This window comes from Chiloscyllium punctatum, chromosome 5 (genome assembly GCF_047496795.1).
Source record: "Chiloscyllium punctatum isolate Juve2018m chromosome 5, sChiPun1.3, whole genome shotgun sequence".
In the NCBI taxonomy this organism is placed as follows: Eukaryota; Metazoa; Chordata; class Chondrichthyes; order Orectolobiformes; family Hemiscylliidae; genus Chiloscyllium; species Chiloscyllium punctatum.
Window position 1 is genome coordinate 85,957,147 of NC_092743.1, and position 23,552 is coordinate 85,980,698.

Below are 23,552 nucleotides of genomic sequence, written 5' to 3' on the forward strand. Positions count from 1 at the left end.
TTCTAGACTCATTACTACCCTTTTAATATTGTAGCTCCATCTAGGGGGATGAATTCAGACAAGGGTTATCCCATATTGGCCACTGTGGAAATTCATTTCATTATCTTAGGGTTTCTATATTCTTTCTGTCAAAGTTAGGGCAAGAATCTGTGGAGCCTGTGTGAAAATTCAGCTTCATCACTTTATATAGAAGTTATTTACATTTGCTCTCCATTGATGACATTCTTAAGGTTGGACAGTTTCTGTGAAAACCCAATGGAATTTCTCATGAACAATAAATGGACTTCATAAGTGCTTAACTATAAACCTCCATAATCGGTAGAGTCCAAATAAAGTGCTTGGAAAGTCTCAATCCATTTTATAATTATACTTTAGCATGCCACAATTACAATCATTAGCTTACTGAAGATAAAAGAAAACATGGCACATTTTCACTTTGATCATACAGCATTAATGTGGTAAAGCAGACCAGCTCAATACAGTGAAGTCAACACAACAAACATCAGATGGTGAGGGGAGGAGGGTATAAGCTCCGAATGCAGTGTGGTGTTATGGTGGAGGAGAGGGAGGCTGTAAAAGGAGGGATGGAGTGGGGGAGAGGATGGGGGTAAGGATGATAAGCAGTTGTAGTGTGGTGTTGGGGAAGCGGGCACCATTTGAGATGCCAGAGGTAGCGAACATCGTACATGGTGAGGGAGAGCAGAACAGTAAGCATTGTGAGGAAGTGAGGTAATGTCACTAGATGAGCAATCCAGAAGGTCAGGCTAATGCTCTGAGAACATGGATTTGAATCCTGCCATGAATTCAATAAAACTCTGAGTAAAAATGTAAGTCTAATGGCTACTGTGTAAATTTATTTGATTGTGGTAAAAACCCATCTTGTTCACTAAGTCCTGTAGGAAAGGAAATCTGCTGTCTTTGTGTTGTCTGGCGGACATGCGATTCCAGACCCAAAATAATGTGGTTGGCTCTTAATTTTCTCTGGGCAATTAAGAATGGATAATAAATGCTAGTCTAGGTTAGAGTGGTGCTGGAAAAGCACAGCAGTTCAGGCGCATCCGAGGAGCAGGAAAATCAACATTTTGGGCGAAAGCTCTTCATCAGGAATACAGACAGAGTTCCTGAAGGGTGGAGAGATAATTGAGAGGATGGGTGGGGGTGGGGAGAAAGTAGCATATAGTACAATGGGTGAGTGGGGGTGGGGATGAAGGTGATAGGTCAGGGAGGAGGTGAGGGAAGGTAGCAGAGAGTACAATGGGTGGATGGGGTGGGATGAAGGCGATAGGTCAGAGAGGAGGGTGGAGTGGATAGGTGGAAAAGAAGATAGGCAGGTAGGACAAGTCATGGGGACAGTGCTGAGCTGGAAGTTTGGAACTGGGGTGAGGTGGGGAAAAGGGAAATGAGGAAACTGGTGAAGTCCACATTGATGCCCTGGGGTTGAAGTGTTCTGAGGCAGAAGATGAGGCATTCTTCCTCCAGGCATTGGGTGGTGAGGGAGCAGCAGTGAAGGAGGTCCAGGACTTCCATTTCCTCGGCAGAGTGGGAGGGGGAGTTGAAATGTTGGGCCACAGGGCGGTGTGGTTGATTGGTGCGGGTGTCCCAGAGATGTTCCCTAAAGCGCTCTGCTGGGAGGTGTCCAGTCTCCCCAATGTAGAGAAGACCGCATCGGGAGCAACGGATACAATGAATGATATTGGTGGATGTGCTTCCACATCCAAAGTTTTACCTGCACATCCACCAATATCATTGTATCCATTATGGGCGGCATGGTGGCACAGTGGTTAGCACTGCTGCCTCACAGCGCCAGCGTTCAATTCCCGCCTCAGGCGACTGACTGTGTGGAGTTTGAACGTTCTCCCCGTGTCTGCGTGGGTTTCCACTGGGTGCTCCGCTTTCCTCAGTCATGTCAGGTGAATTGGCCATGCTAAATTGCCCATAGTGTTAGGTAAGGGGTAAATGTAGGGGTATGGGTGGGTTGAGCTTCGGCGGGTCAGTGTGGACTTGTTGGGCCGAAGGGCCTGTTTCCACACTGTAATGTAATCTGTAAAATCTGTAATGTAATCTGTTGCTCCCAATGCGATCTCCTCTACATTGGGGAGACTGCATGCCTCCTAGCACAGCGCTTTAGGGAACATCTCTGGGACAGCCCCACCAATCAACCACACCGCCCTGTGGCCCAACATTTCAATACCCCCTCCCACTCTGCCGAGGTCATGGAGGACCTGGGCCTCCTTCACCACCGTGCCCTCACCACCCAACGCCTGGAGGAAGAATGCCTCAGCTTCCGCCTCGGAATACTTCAACCCCAGAGCATCAATGTGGACTTCACCAGTTCCAAACTTCCAGCTCAGCACTGTCCCCATGATTTGTCCTACCTGCCTATCTTCTTTTCCACCTATCCACTCCACCCTCCTCCCTGACCTATCACCTTCAGCCCCACCCCCATTCACCTCTCATTTATCTCTCCATCCTTCAGACACTCTGCCTGTATTCCTGATGAAGGGCTTTTGCCCGAAACGTTGACTTTCCTGCTCCTCGGATGCTGCCTGAACTGCTGTGCTTTTCTAGCACCACTCTAATCCAGCATCTGCAGTCATTGTTTTTACCTAATAAATGCTAGTCTAGCCAGTGATGCCCATATCCTATCAATGAATAAAATTGTAGCACTTTCCAGGAATTGGGTGAACTTTTGATATCCAGCTGATTTATTCATGAATTGCACTCCTGGGCAAATGTTAGATCTGCTACAAAAATCCCTGAGTAAATCCATATAAATCCCATGTCTGTGCATTGTGGAATTTGTCTTTGGAATTGCACAGCAATACCAGGATTGGGTAAAACTGGAAGTGGTTTTCCCTGAATGTATTGGAGGTGTGGGACTTTAGAGTTCTGAGGTGCAGCTGTGATGAAAGTCTGGGTAGAAGGTCCCTCTCATGGGCAATGGAAATTCTTCTGGAAATTGGGGCAGTGACTTTCCTGCAAATGTATTAATATTTGTTATTGCTTGATATGTTTTAACTAACAGGTTCCAGACAACATCTTTCATTAGTCAGAAGGTGATGTTGATATAGATTACAGCAATTTGTGGGCGGCACGGTGGCACAGTGGTTAGCACTGCTGCCTCACAGCGCCAGAGACCTGGGTTCAATTCCCGCCTCAGGCGACTGACTGTGTGGAGTTTGCACGTTCTCCCCGTGTCTGCGTGGGTTTCCTCCGGGTGCTCCGGTTTCCTCCTACAGTCCAAAGATGTGCAGGTCAGGTGAATTTGCCATGCTAAATTGCCCATAGTGTTAGGTAAGGGGTAGATGTAGATGTAGGGGTATGGGTGGGTTACGCTTTGGCGGGGCGGTGTGGACTTGTTGGGCCGAAGGGCCTGTTTCCACACTGTAAGTAATCTAATCTAATCTAATCAATTTAGCCATAATGAACATGTAATGCGATCATTAATGACTTCAGTTACACAGATAGTAAGTTCAATAGTATGGTTACCTGCCGGCCTCAAAAGTGAACCAAGTTGAGTCTCTTCCATACCGTCTGAGAGAGCTGAGCGGCCACATAACAAGTTTCACTCTGGGGTTGTGGATGTCCCACAGGTAAATGTTTTCATGTGTGATCTGCATGGTGCATTCGCCATAAATGTCCAAGTTTGGTGTTGGCATCAAGTAAACATTAAACCGCTCTGAAAACACAGAAAAAGATCAATATGGTCAACCAAGGTATTTGCAGCCGAAATAATATTTGGTCCGCCAAGTCTGCTTATAATTCACAGGAACCTCCTGCCCCATACTTGCTAATTTAACTCCATTTATATATACTGCTCTTTCTCCTTTGTGGTTATATTTGTCCAGCTTCTCCTTAAATACATTTATGTTACATCCATCTCAGTTAGTCCTTGTGGTTAATGAGTTCCATATTAGGAAATTATATTTCTTTAGAGTTCCTAACAGGATTAATTAGCTATTCTCTGAAACATAGCCCTTAAATTTGTTATCTACCTAAAGTGGGAACATTTTCTCCACATAAACCCTATCATAATCCTAGAGACCTCTAAGAGGTTGTTCCTGTGTCATCTCTATCCTCTCAATCTTTTCTCACATGGATAGCATTTTAAGTTGTACCTTTATTATAATGAGATCCTTGGTAATATCAGTGGCACGTTTGATATGGGTGATTGTAGCAGATGAGGAGACAAAACAAAAAAATCATTCCTGCTCAACAGAGCAAATGTAGAGGTTTACATTGTGAATTAATATCTATCACACTGTATTTAGGCTGTTTTCTGCTGTTGATAAGGCTTACCTGTTAGGCCTGTTTTCCTAAATGCAGCAAAGGAGGTCCAAATGGTTGTTTCAGGTTTGGACTCTGGAAATCCATAGTTTTGCCAATACAAATAAGGCAGGCAGCAACACACCAGCTCATAATGGCCACAACCTTTTTGTCTGCCATACTGGAGACCTAGGAACCTGAAATTCTGGGTGTCATCATCCAAATTCAAAAGATACTAAAAAGTAAATGTTTATTGGAGCCTCAGCTAACTCCGAACAGGTGTCAGGCCTTCAAGGCCTTAGGGTTTCAATATTGCAACAAAAAGTAGGTTCTAGAGGTGTTTTTACGAAGTTAGATGATTACAAATACAATGCAGACTATAGCAACAGAAGCAGCTCCTTCTTAGCATTCAATAACCTCAGTAGACTGCTTGATATTCAGGAAGTAGGCACCAAGAGGGAAAGAACAGGATAACTAAAACTGGGGGCAAGGTCAAAAGATTTGTTGACTAATAATTTTCAATAGGGTTTTGCGATCAGGGAAGGATAAAGGTAAAGCAGAGGGATGTTGGGAAGGAAATCTAGAAGGTACAGCTGATAGAGCATCCCAAAGTGACAAGGATGAGAAACAAGGAGTAGAAATATGAAGCTGAAGGAGGTCACTACAAAGGCATGACAAATTAAGGGCAGGGTTTTACAGTTGATTTTTCAGGGTATTGTAACATTCCACCTCCTACCACTGCACTAGAATAGGCAACAGGTACTACAGATCTCATCGCTATCTTTGGGCACATGTGCTGTGCTAACTGGATTGTTTGATGCAACCTTCACTGTATCACTCAAACCCCACATCACCTCCCCATAACAATCCCACTCAGGATGGTCTCTTACTGCCCTACTTGAGACCTCCCTCTTCATCCTTCAATTGTTCGCCTCTACACCCATGCACTGTTCTGTGCAGTACACCCCTCACAAAACTGACCAAACTGATAAGGTTAAAAGATTTATGAAAGATTATTTAAAATTTTAAAATGTTTTTATTTAGAAGAAAGTTGAATACAATTCACTCTGTATGAAAGGACTTGCCTCTCTTTACAACGATGAGACAATATTTGATAAAAGACACATGCTCAAAGTCACAGACTACACTTCATTTTACAACCAATCAGGAAAGCCTTGGCAATATTGCATTTGATAGGATGAGAGTACATTGGTAATTCTAATCCTGATCAATTTGAATATTTACAAGATCACCCAACTCAAAAACGGCACCGAAGCCCAGATTTTCATCAAAGCAGCTATTGCAACAAAAAAGGTGAAAGATCTTAAGTTTTAATTCACTAACCTATGATGTTTATTTTTAATTCAATCATGGGATTTTGGTGTCACTGGCTAACCCTAATCCTTATTGGCTGGCACGGTGGCTCAGTGGTTAGCACTGCTGCCTCACGCAGCCAGGGACCAGAGTTTGATTCCTGCCTTGGGCAACTGTCTGTGTGGAGTTTGCACATTCTCCATGTTTGTGCAGGTTTCCTCCCACAATCCAAAGATGTGCAGGTTAGGGTGAATTGGCCATGCTAAAAATTGTCCATAGTGTTACGTGCAGTAGTCAGGGATAAATGTAGGGGAATGGGTCTGGGAGGGTTTCTCTTCGGAGAGTTGGTGTGGACTTGTTGGTCTGAAGGACCTGTTTCCACACTGTAGGGAATCTAATCTAATCTTACTATGTGAAGGTGGAGGCAGGCAATACATACTATCCCATCACATACAATTTAAAATTTTCATCTTTAAATTCTTACATGCCCAGCATCATTTGTGACTCCTCCGATACTGATGCAATCCATGTTCAAATGCAAAAAGATCTGGACAATATCCAGGCTTCAAGACAAAAGAACTGCAGATCCTGGAATCCAAGGTAGACAAGTGGGAGACTGGAAGAACACAGCAAGCCAGGTAGCATCAGGAGATGGAGAAGTCAATGTTTTGGGTGTAACCCTCCTTGCTTTGACAGACAAGTGGCAAGTTACATACACACAAATGCCAGGCAATAAACATCTCCAATAAGAGACAATCTGTCCACCACCCTTTGACATTCTGTGGTATTGCTATAATTGAATCTCCCAGAATCAACATGCCGGGAGGAAGAGTGGTCACCATTAATCAGAAACTCAACTGGACTCACCACATAAACACAATGGCTACAAGAGCAGGTCAGAGGTTATGAATACTACAGCAAGTAACTCAGTTCCTGAATCCCCAAAGCCTGTCAAACATTTACATGTACAAGTCAGGAGTGTGATGGAATACACTTGCTGAGATGGGTGCAGCTCCAACCACACAAGCAGCTTGACACCATCTAAGAAAAAGCAGTTGGCTTGATTGGCACCAAACTTGCCATCTATGCTCATTAGCAGCAGTGTGTACTACCCACAAGGTGCAGAAATTCAAAGATCCTTAGACAGTACATTCCAAACCTACAACAACTTCTATCTAGACAGGCAAGCGCAGTAAATACATGGAACAACCATCCCATCTGCAAGTTTTGAGTTTAGATACAGAATCTCTAGAGTACGGAAAGATGCCATTAAGCCCACTGACTCTGCGCCGTCCCTTCAAAGAGTATTCCACCCTATTCCTGTAACCCAATTTCCATGGCTAACCCAGCTAGCCTGCACACCCTTGGACATTATGCGCAATTTAGCATGGCCAATTGATCTAACCTGCAAGTCTTTGGACTGTAGGAGGAAACCGGAACTCCCAGTGGAAACCCACGTAGACATGAGAATATGCAAACTCCACACAGTCACCAAACGTTGGAATTGAACCTGGGACCCCAGCACTGTGAGGCAACAGTACTAACCACTGAGCCACCGTGCCACACTATAGTATGTCACTTACCATCCTGACTGGCCATATCTTCACTGTCACAGGACCAAAATCCTAGAATTCCCTTCTTAAGGGCATTGTGGGTCTATCTATAGCAAACTTAGAGATTTGCTCACATTCAATCGGATTTTATAACAACTTACAGTCAGTCTGCGTTACACTCCACTTGTTCATTGTTGTTGGTCAATCCTTTCCACACGACATACCTTCCTGTAGCAATTCTTTCCATCATATTATTTGCTTTAGCTGCAATTTATTCCAAATTTATTCTAATCTCCATTCTCAACTGAGGTCTCTTAACTTTCTACCCATTTCTTCTAGTTCCGTGATCAGGGACCAAGCTAAATAGCCTACCATCACTTTTACTAACAGTACTTTAAAAAAGGGCCACTGTGAATACTAATTAAATTCTGCAACATTGCTGCCTTTTCTAAATATCTTCAGTAAGTTTATTTGAACGGTTGTAGAACAGTATACTGATCAGACACTTAGCAAGAGTTTGCAATGACAGTTTTGCAGAGTAGATCAGCTGGATGCTTCTAGAAGATGAAGATAAGCCCACCTCCTAAACAAGAAGCTAAGTTTTTTGAATGCGTACTTCCAACACAGAGCCAGCCTTTCCCACGAGAAGCAGGTATCAAACCTCATAGATATACTCACTATTACATCCTGCAGACAGGGCGTATTGGTGAAAAGTACACCATAAAGCAACCATGTCTCAAAAAAAAATGTAAGAACAACCAGGGCAATAGAATCTAACTCAACAGACACCATTCTGTAGGTCTTCAATTTGCACGTGAAATAAAAGGACCACAGAGTTACAGATACATCAACACTGACAGAGAACTGGACTGGTCCTGAGGTGAGAGAGCACTTGACAGATGTGCATGGGAGCAGTGACAGGATGTGCCAAAAATACCCAAGCTATATATGCCTTCTTTCTGCTTCCACTTTGTTGTGGAAGAAAACAAAAAGATTGAATCCACTGACAACTGCGCACTGGTAAGGTTTAACACTACATATAATGTTTTTTTCTAATGTTTTGAGCTGTACTTCGTTCAAGGATCAGAGCTGCCCTGGCTCTCTAGTGAACTGCCATTATTTTAAAACAGGGTGTACTGTGATCTCCTGACCTCTTGGAAGCAAGAGAACTCACACGGTTGTAACTGTCATGCTTTGGTACAGGTTATAGCTTTCAGCCTTGGACATTAAGTGTGGACTTCAGTTCTGAACTCAGATAGATGTGGGTGATTGTTAGCAAAAGAACCTTTCACAAATGCCACTGTTGCTATTACCTTTCAACCTTTAGCACTAACTTGCTGTGACTACCTTCTAATATCTACTTATTGCCATTATAATGTAATGTGGTTTTCTATATATTAGCCCAGGTATCATATTCCATAGATACTCAGATTTTATTAATTGAGACAGACATCTGGAAGTTAATTAACAATTAACTGTGTACACCGATGATATTTCAGACTTATGAAGCCTGGGATATAATATTACTCATGTTAATGTTACATTACATGCATAATTGACTGGCTAACTCAATGACCAGACAGAGATGATGCAGATTTTCTATACAAGCATCACATGCTTAAGACACCAGATTAAGAAGCCTTTCTGAGCATCAGAGATGAAGAAATTGATGCTTCATTGCAGCAAGGTGACAGAATTGATCACATCTCCTCTGGACATATGAATGTACAAATTAGGAGCAGAATTAACCATTTGGCTCTGTGACTGTATTCTGCTATCCAATAAGATCACAGCTGATCTGTTTGTGTTGTAAAATCCACTTTGTTCGTGATGCATTTTTGTGAATCAATGCAGTGGATGTCAGGGACTGATTGTTGTTCCATGCTACGTGCTGCTGGTTGAGTACAGACATTCATTAATCCCAGATGTCTACTGTTCTTGAACAACAGAAATTGATCAGCAATAACAATGAAATTTGAAATACAAAGTGACTCTGAGCTGAACACAGCATCGATATATTACATATCCCCATCCAACTTGCCTCTCCCAGACACTAGCATCACATGATGAGCAGTGGCCCTGCCTTTTGCAAAGAGGATCACTGAGGATCTGATGCCTTTAGAGGGTGCACTAGTTATTACAAGAACAATGCAGGCACCAGCAGAGACAACAGCACTTCAGTGGGTTGTTACCTAGTGAATCATATAGCTCACTCAAGCATAAACTGGTAGTGGTAGCAGCAAGGGCTGTGCAGGATCCATGTTAATGGGTTGAGTCTCCACTCCAAGCCCTGCCAAGCTGGAGAGTGATGCTGAATCCCTAGGGGTAATCAATTAAAAAGAAAATAATAGGCTAAAAGAAAAGAACAAAAAGACTTGATATAAAATTTAAATTGAAACATCCTACATTTGTGCTGCTTCCACAGTGTTGATCGCAAAGAGAAACATGACAAATTCCATTGCGTCAACAAGCAGTGCTTTGATAACACAGACACTTGCAAACTATAACTGCCAGGGCATTATGCCAAAAGGACTATCACATTCAAGGGCAGTTCCTCTCAAGTTACCAGCAGTAGTACTCAGGAGATTAATTGCTCTGAGTAAACCCAAAGTTATTGACAATATCAATTGTCTACTGAAATAGCTGAATGCATTTTTTTTATTTTACTGTAGCTTTAGGATTCTGGAAGACAAACATTGGCAGGTCACTTGATGGAGGAGAAAGTGAGGACTGCAGATGCTGGAGTATCAGAGCTGAAAATGTGTTGCTGGAAAAGCGCAGCAGGTCAGGCAGCATCCAAGGAGCAGGAGAATCGACGTTTCGGGCATCAGCCCTTCTTCAGGAATGAAGAAGGTCATTTGATGTGCCACTTTGTTGTTTTTGGAACCTGTATAGAATTATCAAGAGGTAGTCTTAACGGGAATTTGGTTGATGCTTCATTGGTCTGCCCCTTCCAGTCCAGAATGAGGTCTACAAAAAATGTTCCGTGCTTACTGTACGAGAAATATTTGTCTTCATTGCGTGAACGTCTGCTGGAATCTTGGAGTCACCCCAATCATAAACCACATGAAAGATTATCAGTGCAGATCTGGGGAAAAAGGTTTGCTTTATCAATGCTATGAATTGATATAATTTGATATTAAAACTTCTTAAAAGTTTTATAAGAAGGCAATTCTGGATAAATAGGAATTAGTTCTTCATATATAAACCTTAGCATGTAACTAATTCCAAATATAGGATTGTACGCAGAGTGGCCTTACAAGGCAATGCTGAATATTGCCAAATTTATTATTGAAACATCTTGCTATTCACAAGAATTTTTTTTAATGCGCATCCCTTACGGGAATCAATAGCAGATTCTGGGGATGTGGCAATGTCTCTTTACTTTTCCAGGTGATTACATATTCTGTCTTATTTTTTGTTTTGTTTCTGCAAGGCACAAAATCTCTGTCATTTTCAGAACATTTCCTTTGCTGCAGGTTTACATCTGATCACTCATTTGATTGCATTTATTCAGCAGGACTTTGCATTTCTTTAGAATTCTAAGTTTTTTGTGGGTGGACTCCAAATTAGTATTTGAATTTGAAACAAGGGCACTGACCACCTCATTAAGTGTAAATGGATTAAAAACAAAAAATGAGACTTATCTTTATTCTTCATAAAGTAGATTAAAATCCAACAGATATTTATCTGCAGCAATGGTCAAATACCTTTGCCAAAGTTTAATTTAAGTATTTATTGACCTCTCAAGCTACATATTATTCCACATTACTTACTACATTAAATGCACACAAATCTTTGGGTTTCAATAAAGCCTCCAGTTTTAAGGGCTTTCAATTGCAGACTTGCCTGTTACACATTATTGAAAGCTGAGGATTTCCTTGTTTCAATACAGTTTTGCCATTCTCTAAATGCTTACTTAATAAAATGGGACAAGTCTCATCTTAAAATTCTGTCAGAAGATGAAATAAGCACAGGCCTCAATTGTTTAGAATACATAATCTTTGCAAAATGCACAGAAAGTAATATTTGATAATAGATGCAATTTGTCAGCTGCAGACAGTCTTACACTGAAGAATGAATTGTATTGTCCTGTGCCAGGTTTCTCAATTGCTTAAATTCACTGAGGTGAATTTTTGCCCATTCCCTCTCCACCATCGATGAGAGAGAGTTGAATTGGTAAGACTGTGAAAACTAATTCTAACCTACTGAGAATTTGGCTATTTCTGGTTTCATCATGGCAGGATTTAGATTTTTTTTAAGATTACTTACAGTGTGGAAACAGGCCCTTTGGCCCAACAAGTCCACACCGACCCGCCGAAGCGCAACCCACCCAGACCCATTCCCCTACATTTACCCCTTCCCCTAACACTATGGGCAATTTAGCACGGCCAATTCACCTAACCTGCACATCGTTGGACTGCGGGAGGAAACCGGAGCACCCGGAGGAAACCCATGCAGACACAGGGAGAATGTGCAAACTCAGTCACTTGAGGCTGGAATTGAACCCGGATCTCTGGCGCTGTGAGGCAGCGGTGTTAATGACTGTGCCGCCCACATTTAGAAGCGTGTCTGCGTAATACCATCTGGAAAAGTTGGTGCCCTGAAGGAGGCTGTGACCCTCAGATTTTGGGAATTAATTAAAGGTTTCACAGGAGGTTTACCAGGGATTGAGAAACTGGGGCAAGGGAAGGCAGTTGGGACTATCTGGATCCAGGAAGTAAATGCCTTTCTAACACTGCTTGAGGATCAGGATAGTGAGAAACAACATTTCCATTAAGCAAACCTCTGCCATGAACTGCTGCTCCTGTGACTGGTTGAAATCTCCACAATCCCCTGACTTGCAATCTGATCTTGGGTTGGTGGCAGTGGTATAGTGGTAGTGTCACGAAACTAGGGATCCAGAACCCCATGCAAAAGTTAGGACTGCAGATGCTGGCGATAAGAGCCAAGAGTTTGGTGCTGGAAAAGCACAGCAGGTCAGGCAGCATCCGAGGAGCAGGAGAGTTGACGTTTCGGGAAAAAGCCTGATGAAGGGCTTTTGCCCGAAACGTCGACTCTCCTGCTCCTCGGATGCTACCTGGCCATCTGTTCTTTACCAGCACCACACTCTCAAATCCAGAACTCCAGGATTATGTTCTAGAAACAAATTTGAATCCCAACATGACAGATGATGAACTTGAATTCAATAATGAAAGATAATCTGGAATAAAAAGCCAGCCTAACTGCAACCATGTAAGCATTGTCAATTATTGTAAAATCTCCATCTGGTTCACTAAGGGAAATAAATCTGCTGTCCTTGATTGGTCTGGCCTACGACTCCCAACCCACACAGCAATGAATTTGACTCTTAACTACTCTGGGCAATTAGGGTCCAGCAATACATTCTGGTCTAACCAGAGATGTCCACAACCTATGAATGAATAATTTAAAAAAAACTATCCTTCCCTCATATTGTATTGCCAAAGCCCATGCCACCTGTCTAATACCAATTCTTCCCCATTAACCAGAGACTATCTTGAGGGCTCTTCAGCTGTGAACATTTATTGCAGGTTACCGTGTTTGACAGTGGAACAGCCTTCAATCTGACTGGCTGCTGGGTGGGAAACAGAATATGAACTCAACTATTGCTACTAATGTGATAGGGTTTCCACCTTCATGCTTAACACTAGATTTCTCAACCATAGACACACATTCCTTTTCTCTCCTCATTCCCCACTTTCACTAAATTGAAGTTTGGAAGTTATAGAGGGATAACTTTCTCACTTTTCCTGGTGGGAATTCACCTGCTGATAGCGTGCATCTATTCTACGCTATAAACTTAATTGGTCTGCAGACTATAATGAGGACAAGCTCAAATTCCCAAAGAATATGCAGTGCTCCTTGTCCCGCTTTCATGACATGCTGCATATTAATCAAAAGAGGCGGAGAAATGTCTGCATTTGATGGAGATTAGACATTTATTTCCTTGACTTAAATGAAATGGGTGCTAACAAAAATCATTGTTGTTGTGGTTCTGTTCGCCGAGCTGGGAATTTGTGTTGCAGATGTTTCATCCCCTGTCTAGGTGACATCCTCAGTGCTTGGGAGCCTCCTGTGAAGCGCTTCTGTGATCTTTCCTCCGGCATTTGTAGTGGTTTGAATCTGCCGCTTCCGGTTGTCAGTTGAAGCTGTCCGTTGCAGTGGCTGGTATATTGGGTCCAGGTCGATGTGCTTATTGATTGAATCTGTGGATGAGTGCCATGCCTCTAGAGGAGGCTCCCAAGCACTGAGGATGTCACCGAGACAGGGAACGAAACTTCTGCAACACAAATTCCCAGCTCGGCAAACAGAACCACAACAACGAGCACCCGAGCTACAAATCTTCTCCCAAACTTTGAAAAAATCATTGTTTTCAAAATCTAATGTCACTGAACAACTGATATGCAATTGCATAAATTTAATACCTGAGATGTGCATTAAGAGCCTTTTTGCTTGGCAGTTCATCTTCACATCATAAGATGCAGCTCAGTAAGGAGCACAGACTAATCAAAAAAAATTGGCCCAAGTTTTCCATTGCTGAGCATTCACTGTGAACTGGGCAATTGCAGTGAAAAAATGGGCAGATCTTCTGTCCCTCTGGAACTTCGCTTTCTCTGCACCACAGAACAGTTTCCAGAGGGCAAGCCTGAGCTATTTCAGTAGGCTGAACATTGGAAGCCAATAAAGAAGGAAAAATAATTAAAACAAAGATGGGAACCATTAAGATAAATGAGGACTGTATTAACTAAAATCTTGATGAATCTTTGAAAATACCATATGTTGTATTTTCAGCTGCATGGAATGCCAGGCCACTGAGTGGGCACATCTGCCACAATCTCAGTGATTATATCTGCTGGCACTGACTGTGGCAAACTTACATACATGGCATTGACTGCAGGTACCTTTTTTCTCCACAGCGGTAGACAGCCAGAAGCAGAGCTATGCCATCTGCTGTAACAGCTGTCGTGGAGTATAGGGCTAGTAAAATACAGTGTTGGCAAAGGTTACCCTTTTTTTTCACCCCAGATTGGGCCTCCTCCCAGGCTTTGTCAATTCTGAGGGTGATGCCCAGAAGTCACACAAAGGGAAAGCTTGCAGGCATCCACCTCATACAATGCCAACTCGACTCAACCATCGACCAAGGGGTCAGGTCTGTAGACTTCTCTTCTATCTTGGTTCTTTTTCTTAGTCTCATCTCTCTGCAGCAATGGCATAGGCTATAAATGTAGTCTAACAATAGACACAAATGATGCTAATGCAACTGATAATGTGATTCTGACATTAATAAGGGTGAGTGAAGACTGCAGGCTAAAATAAGCATGTGAGAAAGAAGACTGCAGACTAGGATAAGTGTGCAGAGACAGAAGCCTTAGACACCACACCAGAAAATGCTATTTAGTACACAGTGTAGTAAGACTTTTACTAAAATCTGTATAATGTCTAAGACCTCTCTCTACATACACCCTCTAGTCTAATCTCTTTGACTAATGACAGAGTTGTATCATCAGGAGTGGAAGAGCCTTATTTAAGAATAAGGGCCCAATAGATTCTGGTACAATGTCCCAGAAATATTAAGAATAAAAAACTAAATATTGTGATAATAGTTTTAAATATAAGGATCATTTTTAAGAAGTATTTTAATATTTTGAACTAGTGGCATATGGGTGTTAACCATTTACTTTTGTGAAGGGTTTTAGCAATTAAATAGGTCAGTCTCTTCAGAACTATGACTTTATATCAGTATGTGTCAGGAAGATGAATGACGGCATCCTGGAAGGGCACTGGAAATTTGTTTAAATTGTGGGGTTTTACAACAGAAGGGAAAAAAATACAAGCCATTAACTTAGCAGGAGATAAGATGAGCAAGCTTTTTAACTCAAACAAGACCTAACTGAAGCTGGATAGCTTGTCCGAACAAAAAAAATAGGCATTTGTTCAGAGCAGTTAAAGCAGTAAGTTTCCATAGTGTAAAGGTTGAAGTTTGTGACCAAGTTGGAACTTGCATATAAGTAAAGGACTGAGAATATCGAGCAGGATGCCACCACCAAACACATTTTTCTCCTCAAGAGGGTCAGCAACATGTTTACCAGACTACAGGCTTTACACTAAATGGGAAATGCAAAATCATGAAATGATTATATCACTTGGGCACATTATCCATGAAAAAGGCAAAAAGGTGAAATCAAGTAGTTTGACAGCTACCAATTAATTTACAAAATTGAAGGGCATAAATAATGTACAGCACTTGGCAGTAACAGAACATTTAAGGGTATATGACCGGAGGCTTGTTATTCTAAGTCATTGAGATGAGAAATTGTATGAAGACTCCATGGTCGTCATTTAGTTATCACAAAGTGCAGCGAAAGCTCAACACTATGTAAGGTGGCAAGGCACTTTGGGAGAAAACTGGGATTACATTTCATTGTCCCATTCAAGTACCTACAGTGATACTCCTTTCCAGAAATCCCAGTGAAAGGTGGGCTTGCTTTTAAAGGGGAGATGTAGACTATTGTTAAGATGGATTCAAGTGGCAAGACATCATTCACTCACAGCAGTCTCAGTGATCAGATACTGAATAGGATCATTGGGATAGAATTCCCCTGATATTGGACAATGGGCCTCATGGTATAAATGAGGATTTCAGGAAGTTCTCTTTGGAGGCAGGCATCAACCAGGCACTAGTTCTCCACTCCATCCTCAGTCAAACAGTGATGTATGAAGAGTTGGGAATAAGCGTTATTCTGTTACAGAGCAACACCATTGAATAATAGGTATTAGCCAGCTGAATCATTAATGGGAAGGAGATTACAATTGGATGCAACAGTTTCAAAATGCAACTTCAGGCCAAATACAATCCCACAAGACCATGGGAAAATAAACCAAATGGCGGACACTACAGCAGAGATGGTACAACTCTAGACACAGGACAAAAGTTCTATTAAACTTCAAACCAGGGTAGAAAGTCTATTTAAGGTACTGAAGCCACAGTCATTAGAGAAACAGATTAACTGAGATCTTAAACCATGAGAAAATCTGAAGGACATTCAGGAGAAACAGGAAGCATCGCGTTTACACAAGCCTAGAAGCTAGCTCAAAAATTATCATAGGATGTGGGGTTGGACAAAACACATCCATTTTTGAAATATTATATCATATATATACATGAAATTAAAAACTGAAAAACCTACTCAATACAAAACATCAAATATAAAACATGTAACCGCCTGTACAGTATTCCTTGTTGTATTTTTGACTAATGAAGCTCCACCTAAAGTTTCTAGCTCATTCTCATATCCAGAAGTAATATTTCAAAGTTCTTAAATGACACAAAACTAGGTGGGAATGGGTGCTGTGAGGAACATGCAAAGCATTTTGAAGACTTGCACACACTTGCCTGGTGGGTAAGAATATGGTAGATGGAATCTAATGTAATAAAACATAAGGTTGTCCAATTTGGTAGGAGCAGCAGATTGGTATACTATTTCTTAAATGATGAGAGATTGGAAAGTGTCGATGCACAAAGGCTGTCCTAGCTAATAAGTCACTCAAGGCTAACATAGGTGCAGCATGTTGTTAGGAAGTATAATGGAATATTTTCCTATAGTATAAGAGGATTTAACTGCACGAATAGTGAAATCTTTCTTCAGTTCTCTAGAAGTGAGACTGTACCCCAGACTACGGTGTGCATTTTTAGTTCCCTCACTGTAGAAAGAATATTATTGCCATACAGCAAGTATAGGGAAGAATAGCCAGCGTTGTTCCTGGGAATGCAGGACTGTCCTGTGAACAGAGATTGGATAAACTGGGCCTATATTCTCTAGAGCTTCAAAGAATGATTTCATTGAAACTTATAAAATATCTAAAGGGACAGAGTAGATTGAGGAAAGATGCTTCCCTGCTCAGAAGTCAGGTACCAGGGACACAATTCAAAAACAAAGGCAAAGTGACTTTGGACCAACTTGAAGAGAATTTATTTTATTGAGTGGGTGGTGAACTTTTACAATTATATACCCAGAGGACTGTGAAAACTGAGTCTTTCACTATGTTTAACGTGGACACTAGTCTTTAGAGATCTGTCAGCGATGAAAAGGGATACAAAGATAGTGTGTAAAAAGGCACTGAATTTGACAATTGTACCGAATGGCACAGCATACATAATGGGTTGAATGGTTTACTCATACATCTATCCTCTGATGTTCAATCTCATGACAATCGTAGGTCAGCTCTGGAACTGCAGAGTCCCACCAACATCTACACCAACCACTGTTTACCACTAGATCACTGAGTTCAGAACAGAAGGCAAGGAGAAGGAAACAGTTAATAATAGAATACAGGAAAGAAAGTAAAAGGAAAGATTGGATGGTGAGGATGTGGCAAAGGCAAAGACAGAGTGAGGCAATACCAGAGAAAAGAAATGTGAGGGAGCGGGAAAGAAAGTAATGCCACTGGCAGCATCATTGTAAGTTTGGGAACGGATAGCAGGAGGTACTGATGGTGAGAGGGTTCCTCCCAGCAGGTGTCAACAACTGTATTCCAATGTCCGATTATCTCCACATACAGCAACATTACACTGGAAACAAAGATGCAATTTGAAGCAACAGGTCCTAAAATTAAAACAACAGAAATTTCTAGAGAAACCCACCAGCTCTTGCAGCATCTGTGGACAGAAGAAATGAGTTAACATTTTGAGTCCAGTATGACTTGTCTTTGAAACAAGTGGGACACTAGACTCAAAACATTATATAGTCATAGAGATGCACAGCATGGAAACAGACTCTTCAGTCCAACCCATCCATGTCGACCAAATATCCCAACCCAATCTAGTCCCACCTGCCAGCACCTGGCCCATATCCCTCCAAACCCTTTCTATTCACATACCCATCCAAATACCTAAATGTTGCAGTTGTAATAGCCTCCACTACTTCCTCTGGCAGCTCATTCCATACATTTACCACTCTCTGTGTGAAAACATTGCCCCATAGGTCTCTTTTATATCTTTTCCCCTCTCACCCTAAACCTATGCCCTCTAGTTCTGGACTCTCCGACCCCAGGGAAATGACTTTGTCTGTTTATCCTATCCATGACCTTCATGATTTTGTAAACATCTATAAGGTCACCCCTCAGCCTCTGACGCTCCAGGGAAAATAGCTCCAGCCTGTTCAGCCTCTCTCTATAGCTCAAATCCTCCAATCCTGGCAACATCCTTGTAAATCTTTCCTGAACCCTTTCAGGTTTCACAACATCTTTCCGATCGGAAGGAGACCAGAATTGCACGCAATATTCCAACAGTGGCCTAACCAATGTTGTGTACAGCCGCAACATGACCTCCCAACTCCTGTACTCAATACTCTGTAAAATAAATCAATAAAAGAAAGCAAACACCTTCTTCACTATCCTATCTACCTGTGACTCCACTTTCAAGGAGCAATGAACCTGCACTCCAAGGTCTCTTTGTTCAGCAACGCTCCCTAGGACCTTACCATTAAGTGTATAAGTCCTGCTAATATTTGCTTTCCCAAAATGCAGCACCTCACATTTATCTGAATTAAGCTCCATCTGCCACTTCTCAGCCCATTGGTCCATCTGGTCAAGATCCTGTTGTAATCTGAGGTAACCTTCTTCGCTGTCCACTACACCTCCAATTTGGAGTCATCCAAATCATTTACATAAATGACAAAAAGTAGTGGACCCATCACCGATTCTTGTGGCACTCCACTGGTCACAGGCCTCCAGTCTGAAAAACAACCCTCCACCACTACCCTCTGTCTTCTACCTTTGAGCCAGTTCTGTATCCAAGTGGCTAGTTCTCCCTGTATTCCGTGAGATCTGGATAGTAGTGGGAAGTTGCGTGTGGAGGCTGAAGAGATTGGGGAGACACTGAATGAATACTTTTCGTCAGTATTCACTCAGGGACGGGACATTGTTGCCGATGTGAATATTAATTAGAATGGACGGCTTTGAGGTATGTAGGGAAGAGGTGTTGGAAATTCTGGAAAGGGTGAAAATAGATAAGTCCCCTGGGCCTGATGGCATTTATCCTAGGATTCTCTGGGAAGCATGGGAGGAGATTGCAGAGCCATTGGCCTTGATTTTTATGTCCTCATTGTCTACAGGAATAGTGCCAGAAGACTGGAGGATAGCAAATGTGGTTCCCTTGTTCAAGAAGAGGAGTAGGGATAACCCTAGTAACTATAGGCCGGTGAGCCTCACTTCTGTTGTGGGCAAAGTCTTAGAGAGAATTGTAAGGGATAGGATTTATGAACATCTGGATAGGAATAATGTGATCAAGGATAGTCAGCATGGTTTTGTGAAAGGCAGGTCATGCCTCACAAACCTTATTGAATTCTTTGAGAAGGTAATTAAGGAGGTAGATGAGGGTAAAGCGGTAGATGTGGTGTATATGGATTTTAGTAAGGCGTTTGATAAGGTTCCCTGTGGTAGGCTACTGCAAAAAATACGGAGGTATGGCATTGAGGGTGAGTTGGAGGTTTGGATTAGGAATTGGCTGGCTGGAAGAAGTCAGAGGGTAGTAGTTGATGGTAAAGGTTCATCTTAGAGTGCAGTTACTAGCGGTGTTCTGCAGGGATCTGTTTTGGGACCATTGCTGCTTGTCATTTTTATAAATGACCTGGAGGAGGGGCTAGAAGGTTGGGTGAGCAAGTTTGTGGATGATTCAAAAGTCGGTGGAGTTGTTGACAGTGAGGAAGGATGTGTCAGGTTACAGCGGGATATAGATAAGCTGCAGAGCTGGACAGAAAGGTGGCAAATGGAGTTCAATGTGGGTAAGTGTGAGGTGATTCACTTTGGTATGAGTAACAAAAAGATGGGGTACTGAGCTAATGATCGGACACTTGGTAGTGTGGATGAACAGAGGGATCTTGGTGTCCAAGTACACAGATGTCTGAAAGTTGCCACCCAGGTAAATAGTGCGGTGAAGAAGGCATATGGCGTACTGGCTTTTATTGGTAGAGGAATTGAGTTCTGGAGTCCTGGGGTCATGTTGCAGTTGTATAAGACTCTGGTGCAGCCGCATCTGGAGTATTGTGTGCAGTTTTGGTCGCCATACTATAGGAAGGATGTGGAGGCACTGGAACGGGTGCAGAGGAGGTTTACCAGGATGTTGCCTGGTATGGTAGGAAAATCGTATGAGGAAAGGCTGAGGCACTTGGGGCTGTTTTCATTGGAGAAAAGAAGGTTTAGGGGTGACTTGATAGAGGTGTACAAGATGATTAGGGGTTTAGATAGGGTTGACCATAAGAACCTTTTCCACGTATGGAGTCAGCTATTACGAGGGGGCATAGCTTTAAATTAAGGGGTGGTAGGTATAGGACAGATGTTAGGGGTAGATTCTTTACTCAGCGAGTAGTGAGTTCATGGAATGCCCTGCCAGTAGCAGTGGTGGACTCTCCCTCTTTATGGGCATTTAAACAGGCATTGGATAGGCATATGGAGGATAGTGGGCTATTGTAGGTTAGGTGGGCTTGGATCGGCGCAACATCGAGGGCCAAAAGGCCTGTACTGCGCTGCATTGTTCTATGTTCTTGTTCTATCTAACTTTGCTCACCAGTCTACCATGGGGAACCTTGTCAAACGCCTTACTGTAGTCCATATAGATCACATCTACTGCTCTGCCCTCATCAATCCTCTTTGTTACTTCTTCAAAAATCTCAATCAAGTTTGTGAGACATGATTTCCCATGCACAAAGCCATGTTGACTATCTCTAATCAGTCCTTGCCTTTCCAAATACATGTATATCCTGTCCCTCAGGATTCCCTCCAAAAACTTGCCCACCACCTACACCAAACCAGGCCAGGTCATCCTACATCTAAAGATATTCTACATTTCATACTAGCCTATCATAAGTTGCATTTTAAATACCTCAGTAAAGTCCACGTAAACAACACACACTGCCCTTCTCTCATCAAACATTCTTGTTATCTCCTCAATAAACTTATTCAAGTTTGCTTCCAAATGTGAATACATCCTGTCTCTCATATTCTGCAACAGCTTCCCCACCTGGATTATCTGTTTTCCCTCTTAAACAAAGCATTAACATTAAGCAAAAACTTTTAAATGGGGGGACTTTAAGCAAAGACTTCTGTTTATGCAAACAAATGCAGCCCAGAGATACAAAGGACAAGAAACTAAATAGGCTGGTTGGAGTATTAGCTGAAAACACATGATAAAGCAGTAAAGAGTTTGAAATAGCAGCTAAACTTTTCTCCTTAGCTTTTGACAATCCTCTTTAATTGTACCCTTCTGATTAAATTTCATCAATGCACACTTTACCACTCTCACTAGTGGTGTGCTTTTTGAGCCTAAGTTTATACCTGAAGCTGTATTAATAACCTAACTGTGGAATACTAGCGCAGGACAGCGCAGATCTGTTTAAAAACCAAAAGAACTGTGGACACTGTAAATCAGAAACAAAATGAGAAATTGCTGGAAAAGCTCAGCAGGTCTGGCAGTATCTGTGGAGAGAAATCAGAGTTAACGTTTCAGGTCTGGTGACCCTTCTTCAGAGCCTTTCTGTTTAAATCCATTTGAAACATGCAAGTAGCCATTTTAGTCTAACTACAGTCAATCTAGACTTTTGTCTTCCCAAGGTAGCCTGCATCATAATGTTTTAATTGTATGGCAAAAATTCCACAATTTGCTCATAGTTTGTGAATGAAACGATCTTTGCACAAAATGCTATAAACTACAGACATATTTATTCCTCTGAATATATTCTCTGTGAAAGCTTTCCAGTGCTGTTCAAGAACTGAAACTGGAAATAATTAGTTTGAAATATCACAGAAGATAACTAATAAAAGAGTTTTGTCATACAGTGGAATTTTTAATAGATGCACTAGTTCAACAGCAGCAAGAAAGAACTTCTAACTAGGTTGAAGAAGAAAGGTTAAAACAGCATTAACATTGGAATGCAAAGCAATATTTTCAAGTCAGTTGGAACATGCATTGTGTTACCATAATTGCTAAAGTGAGCATCATCAGCATTTTTGTCACAGAATAGGGTCTTGTGGCAAAGCGATAGCCCCTACCTCTAGGGTATGCAATGCAGATTCAAGACCCATCTTCCTTGGAAGTGAGTCATAACATGGCTGAACAGTTGAAAATAATGTTTTGGGTGTGGTACAGCGTTGACAAAAAGGTTGGTGATGCTTTGCGGCTTTGTTTAGAGAGATGCATAATACCCTACAGTATCAGTATTAAGAGAATGGCAGAGCTGCAAACAAAAAGAAAATCAATCATGACAGCTGTAACCTGCATTTGCCTGTTTGCTGCACAAGAACTGTCTGAGATTAGAGTTTCACAACTTGCTGGCTTAATGACCAAGACATTGGTGGGGAAGTGAAGCCTGCCTTCTTGCGACTTCCATGCAATAAATACAGAATTTGCTTTGTGCCTGTAGGTCAACAAATCATGTGAATCCAGCAAAAATAGCTACTTGGGACTAAAGGAAGAAGAAAAGCCAACATTTGAAAAACACCTCTTTTCTCATAAAAATATTCAAAAACAGACAAATGACTTTAAATTCGAACACTTGTGGTTATTCAGGCAAACAATGGCCTTTATCAACACATCAAACTCTAAACAATTACTTTATCTGCTTTGGATGAGGTACAAGTAGTACTCCGGACCTTTGTCTTCAAACTTCACGATGAGATTTTACATGTCCACTGAACCCTGGAGCAGGCAAAATGAGTCTCATTTGAAATTTAACACTTGCGATGATGCCGTAGTCAGTTATGAGTAGTTTACATAACTGTTCCTGCATTCTTCTGTCAATATCAACACAGAAGGTTGGTGCCATTTCCCCGTTTTATAAATTTCATGCCACCTCTCTCAAAGCTACTGAATATAACAGGGAAAAATGTACTTGATTATGCAATGATAATTTTCTGCTCTTCAGCAAAGGGTGATCCTTTATTTTTGACTCCATAGTCTGAGTATCCAATTTTGGATCCTATTACAACGGAGACTGAAACATCAATTACTTGAAACTCACTCGCATCCAGTCCTTACTACAAGTAACTTTACAACTTCCAGGGTCTCATACTTTCTACTGATGGAGTTACCAATAAAACACAGCAGCTGAAATATCTGAATGTTCTTTGTCATTTCTGGTAACACAGATATTCTCAGAACATTATAACCACTGTAATATCTTACTTGCAAATTTAATATTGATTGTGTTTTAAAAAATTCTGCAACACATCACCAATACCTAAATAATTGGTACTGGCAGATGAAATTTCAGGGAGTAACCAGTGCCAGCTGGTGCCATCCAAATGAGACTGCAAAGTCAATTTGTAGAATTAGGTCAATCCTGGACTTCTGACTTTATAAACCGGTGTAACTGTGATATTGCATCTAGTACACCACTTGACTGT

The 23,552-nt window shown here is 41.8% G+C and overlaps 1 protein-coding gene across 1 annotated transcript in view; it reads right to left on the minus strand.

The window, feature by feature from the left end:
- Window positions 1-23,552, minus strand: part of dok6 (docking protein 6) — a 442,724-nt gene that overhangs the window by 79,062 nt on the left and 340,110 nt on the right. The window contains exon 5 of the mRNA XM_072570675.1: window positions 3,490-3,679. Coding sequence (XP_072426776.1) covers window positions 3,490-3,679 — 190 coding nt within the window. The remainder of the gene's footprint in view (window positions 1-3,489; window positions 3,680-23,552) is intronic.